Raw genomic sequence first — 6,000 nt, 5'->3', positions numbered from 1 at the left:
GTTTATTTTTTCATACAAGACTTTTAAAATAGCTCATGAAAGGTCATTTACCCAAATTTTAGAAGATTCTTGATTTTCTTTCTTTTGTTTTGAGACCCAAATAATACCAATGCTAACATAAAGTTAAAAGTCCGAGTCAGCCTTTTCCCGCCATATTTTAAATCTCAAATATCTCGAAAAGGAGGTCCATGACCTATCAATATTTTTAGCTTATCTTTATCCTTAATTGATGCCCTACCAGCTTATAGTAACAATTTTAATTTCTTAATTTATTTATTTTTACCTAACTTTACCTAAGTACATCCTTAACTGATAAATATGACACATTTAAAAAAAATTAAGGAGGCACCTTAACTTACCATGAACAATTACACTCAGTATGAATATATAGACAAGCTGGCAATGACAGAGGCATGGATAAAAACAATTGTTGCTTTAACATTTTTGGGCATGAAGGATTCTAAAAACAAAGATCAAGTCTATCATTCTAATACTTGAATCTTATTTATGCTCACAGAAAAAAAACAGGACACTATCCTTCTGTAAACACAAATTTAACAAGATTTATCATGGTATCTCCCCAAGAAAATGAGGGACAGGAGAGAGATAATAAACATTGATGGGAAATGAAACAAAAGAGTACAAAAACAGTACAAGATGTATTGAAAGACTAAAAATGAGAGAATTGTACAAAATATGTACCACTGAATATAACCAATAAATTCAACAAGTTTATGGTAAAAGTACAGAAAGTCCACAAAACATAAACAATGATTGTCTAAAACTTGATTACAACAAAATTATAAGGAAAATAAGACATTCTAAATGAAAAACCTATGAATGAAAATAAGCAGGCTAATTGAGGAAATTCTTCATGGTTATGTCCCTTTGGTGACAAAAATTCTCATGTGTTTGATGCTGTAGGAGTTTCAATAGCTAAACTAATGGGATGTTTCTTTTTGCTGTTATGGAGTGAGTGTGTTATCAACACATGTTATCAATTATTACATTCATGTATGCTAATTGTTTCAAGCTTTTTCTTATTTTTGTAAAAACAATAACTTTGATGGTTTTTTTTTTAAATGAAATCAACGCTTTATACTTTTGTTTATGTTTTTTTTTGGCATAGGATGAAGTGCATTGTATTACTGTTCAAGGTATTTGTTAGAGAAACATAACTCTTATACCATAGTCACCAAGTATATGAGATAAAATTATTTACAAACAAACACAAATTAAATATTTGCTTATTTCTATATCAAAATTTTCAAGTAACAATAAATTCTGACAAAGTAATTTAAAAATATTTATCTATTCTTAGAAAATAAACTATCATTAAATAATTGTAAAAATAAATTCTTTAAAAACCCAAAATATCACACTTATTACATATCTTAAATCTACTAACAGGTTATAAACTGTGTCTATCATAATAAACTTTGAATACAAATAAATAGAAAATTTACTACAAAATATTATGCTGAAAACTGTGGTTAATGAAAAAAGTTATTACAAATGTTATTTCTTCTTAAACTTGAAAAACATTCCACATAAAATATAATCAAAAATATTATGTCTGAACAAATATATATATATATATATATATATGTATGCAGCAGACTATTTAAAATGCCTCCTTGCTGAAGAATTAACAATGTGTATGTTTTTGACAGTGTTTTCCATAATAAAGGCACTGTATGTATGCAAGTTATTGTTTTTTATTATGGACTGGTATCTATGACGAGTTTATTAATGATAAATGTATATTATCTTATACAATTTAAATATATCTTATCAATGATACATGCGATTTCATTGAGTGTGTAGCCAAAGGTAATATCTTTGCTAATAGATATAGGAAGATGTGGTGTGAGTGCCAATGAGACAACTCTCCATCCAAATAACGGTCGTATAAAAAGTAAACCATTATAGGTCAATGTACCCTTGCTTGTTAGCTAAACAGTGAAGTCATGGTTAGGTCAGGTAACCTATCCTCCTTTAAGAGTAGACTAGTCCAGCAGATAACCAATCTATATGTCTGTTGGACTAGGCTACTTGGAAAGGAGGGTAGTATCGACTGTAACTTTCCTTGTCAAGTTCAATTCTTTGAAGGCAAACATTTTCATTTCTTTAACCTCAGTCTCTGTGAAAAAAAAATTGTTGTTTCCATTTAAACTCTCGAACATATTGGTCAAAATGTAATTTCTAAAAGGTCCAATATGAAGTGATATTGTGTCAAAAATTATATACAAGTGACAATATCAAAATGTTACAGGTTGACACAACAGATGAAAGGGTTTTAAACTTTTTAATCCATAACTACACCAATTAAAAAATTAATGTAAACAGAATGCTAATCCAACCGAGTTTTTAACATGTATTGCGTCATTACAAACCAATGTACCGATCTATCAAAACAATCACTACAATACACTCATGGGTAGTAAAGGTCTTTAAACAACCCATGTAGTAGCTTAACAATTTAATTCAACTATGATTCTAAACAATACATTCTCTTAACCTTACTTTGAATTCTGATCGAGCTTTCTTTTAAGTGCCAAATCTGATAACTTGATTCTGAACCATAGGGATAAAACCAGGATACACAGTACCCAGATATGTTACCAACAAATCACATGCCATGAGATGGCACAATATATATTTACATGAGATGCTATCTCTTGCTATCATTTATACTAGTCATTAACCGAGGTGATGAGCCTCGAGGTCGGACTATCCCTCCGTAATCAGTCTGTCCTGGTTGTAACACAGTGTTCCCATGTTCTCCCACAGTGATTCGGATCTGTGAAGCACAGTTTTCCAATTGTTTGCCATCTTTTCCGGCTGGATTATGTGAAGAGGATCGTTTCAATTGTTTTTTGCCCTCAGATTTTTCTGGATGTGCTATGCAGCCACGTCGGATTATCCTGGCATTAGTTAAGACAGGCCGTAAAGATCCTGCTGCTAATAAGTCATTTAAATGTGCACCATAACCATCTGCTAAAACCTGGAATGTTATTGAATAATACTATAAAGAAATAGGTCACACAGATGGTAATTAAATACTTTGGTGATATATATATGGCATGTTAACCTTGGGCAGAAAACCTAATCAAACAGAATAAAAGCAAGTTTTTTCAAATAATGTGCAACATATGTCTGTAAATCTGTCAAACAATACCAAACAATCTATGAGATGTCTTTGAATTGATTTGTCATGCTGTCTTAAACCCACTGCTTTTTTATGCACCGGTCCTTAGTCAAGAGCCTGTTGTTCAGTGGTTGTTGTCTGTTGATGTGGTTCATAAGTGTTTCTCATTTCTTCTTTTTTTTTTGTATAGATTAGATCTTTGGGTTCATAGTTTGAACTGTTTCACACAAGCGGCCTTTATGGCTTCTTTTTCGGTGTGAGCCGAGGCCCCATTTTGAAGACCATCATCTGACCCATAATTGTTTACTTTCATTCATTGTGACTAAGATGGAGAGTTGTCTCATTGGCACTCATACCACCTCTTCTTATCTATATGTCTCATGGACATATAAACAACTTATTTTACTCCAATTATTCATAAATAACAACACAGAAAAACAGGAAGACATGCCACCCTACCCTTACATATAACTCTGACTCTCAACTGTCCAGTCCTTGCACTTTCTCCTAAATAATGTGTGCTTAGCTGATAATCAGTAATTACTCATTTCCTAAATAAATCTTTGGCTTGACAATAAGGATCAAACATATCACATCCCACAATGTAGACCGACAAACTACCATGTGACAACTGAGATGGTTATTAGCAAAATATATTCAATATCTAACATAGGACATACCTGTGCCTTGGATGCATCTTTCTTTGAAGCTTTTCCCACAATAAATATCTGTGCTACAGTCAGACCTAACTCTTTATAGACATATATATCTTTACTGGAGCCATATGCTGCTCTGTATACTATCTGGGCCTACAGCCAAATATAATATATTAATACACAACTTGAAGATGATGAATGGAATAGTTCTATTTTTAACTAGATATAACAAATTCTACAGGTTTTATTTTGGTTTTTGACCTTTCACATGTTTCATCAGGGAGAGTGCTGACAAATATCATGAATATATGAATGTATATAGTTGCATACAAAACATAGTTTTACTTTAAAGTAAGAAGTTCTTGGAAGAAATGTTCCCTTTATATTCACAGGTTATTCCATTGGTAATTAAAGTAATAAGGAATTTTACAAATCTCCAAAAAGTCAGCAAAAATATAGAAATAAAATTACAAACAACCATGCATAACCCATGACTTCCATTTTATTTATGTCCTTTTTATCACAATTCAATATTCAAACTATACTTGTCCGATATGATGTTTTGCTTCATCTTTACATATAATGCAATGAGATAAATATTATTAGTACATACATCTGTTTGTAGTCCCTTCAGGTAGTTTAACTTTTGTCTAAGTGGGTCTTTAGTGATACCTTCCATGAATGCTACCATGCCATGTGGAAAATTATGCATTGCTAACCATGAAACCACTTTACGATGTTGCATGTCTGGGCGAGCTGTGACGTATATAATTAAATAACCTTGGTCCTGCCAATGTCTGGAAATATATAAACAAGAGTGCACACGCTGAAATGTCGCGCCTTCTATACTAATCATTGATATTATGTTGATAGTCCTAAGTATAAAGCTAAGCTTTATTACAACTGTCACATAAACTTAACACTAAACAAAGACCAATGAACCTTGAAAAAGAGGTCTAGGTCAGATGAACCATGCCAGGCAGACAGGTACAGCTAACAATGCTTCTATACAACATATATAGTTGACACATTACTTATAGTTTAAGAAAAATAGACCAAAACACAACCAGATGCTCCGCAGGGCGTAGCTTTATACGACCGCAGAGGTTGAACCCTGAACGGTTGGGGCAAGTATGGACACAACATTCAAGCTGGATTCAGCTCTAAATTTGGATTGTGATTAAATAGTTGACACAGCATAGGTTTCTGACACAGAATGAATGTGTTCTAATGAACTTAAAATTTTTGTTTTCTCTTAGAGCAATTCACTATGCTGTTGAATATTAATCCTCTCAAAAAAATGTTTGAAGAAATTTTCTTTTTTATTTCTGAAATTTCAAATGAGAAAAATTGAACCCAATTTTTTTAATCACATCCCCCTTTCCCTTATTCCAAAACTAATCTCAATTAAAATTTCTAATGGAGTTTGCAACAATAACTACTCATTTAAATACATCATAAAATATTAAGATGTAAAAAAACTGCTTGTTATCACTGAATGGTAAAGATTATTTTAATTTATCAGTTGGTAGTAAAAAGTGAATATACATTGTATATTGTATATAACAAAGATTTAAGTTGATTCTGGACAAAGAAAGATAACTCCAATTAAAAAAAAATCTTGCTATTGCACAATATTTTGCAATTAGATATTTCTTGCTTACTATTCTGGACAAAGAAAGATAACTCTAATTAAAAAAAAATTTGCTATTTCACAATATTGTGCAATTAGATATTTCTTGCCATTGCGCAATACTGTGCAATTGAAAAGACTTGCTATTGCACAATACTTAATATAATAATTTTAGATCCTGATTTGACCAACTTGAAAACTGGGCCCATAATAAAAATCTAAGTACATTTTTGGATTCAGCATATCAAAGAACCCCAAGATTTCAATTTTTGTTAACATCAGACTAAGTTTAATTTTGGACCCTTTGGACTTTAGTGTAGACCAATTTGAAAACAGGACCAAAAGTTAAGAATCTACATACACAGTCATGACAGTTAGATTCGGCATATCAAAGAACCCAATTATTCAATTTTGATGAAATCAAACAAAGTTTAATTTTGGACCCTTTGGGCCCCTTATTCTGTTGGGACCAAAACTCCCAAAATCAATACCAACCTTCCTTTTATGGTCATAAACCTTGTGTTTAAATTTCATAGATTTCTATTTACTTATACTAACGT

The 6,000-nt window shown here is 31.6% G+C and overlaps 1 protein-coding gene across 7 annotated transcripts in view; it reads right to left on the bottom strand.

Moving 5' to 3' along the window:
* Positions 1–1,034: 1,034 nt before the first annotated feature.
* The window catches only part of LOC139528865 (protein retinal degeneration B-like), a 65,361-nt gene continuing 60,395 nt past the window's right edge, over positions 1,035–6,000 (bottom strand). For all 7 annotated transcript variants that reach the window (XM_071325086.1, XM_071325085.1, XM_071325089.1 and 4 more), the window contains 3 exons: positions 4,421–4,604; positions 3,832–3,960; positions 1,035–3,007 (listed from right to left, as the gene is read on the bottom strand). In XM_071325086.1, the coding sequence (XP_071181187.1) occupies positions 2,675–3,007; positions 3,832–3,960; positions 4,421–4,604 (646 nt within the window). In that variant the 3' untranslated portion in view covers positions 1,035–2,674. The remainder of the gene's footprint in view (positions 3,008–3,831; positions 3,961–4,420; positions 4,605–6,000) is intronic.

This window comes from Mytilus edulis, chromosome 6 (assembly GCF_963676685.1).
Source record: "Mytilus edulis chromosome 6, xbMytEdul2.2, whole genome shotgun sequence".
Classification (NCBI taxonomy): Eukaryota; Metazoa; Mollusca; class Bivalvia; order Mytilida; family Mytilidae; genus Mytilus; species Mytilus edulis.
Note: the sequence above shows the minus strand (reverse complement) of the source record. Positions and strands in the feature narration are given on the sequence as shown.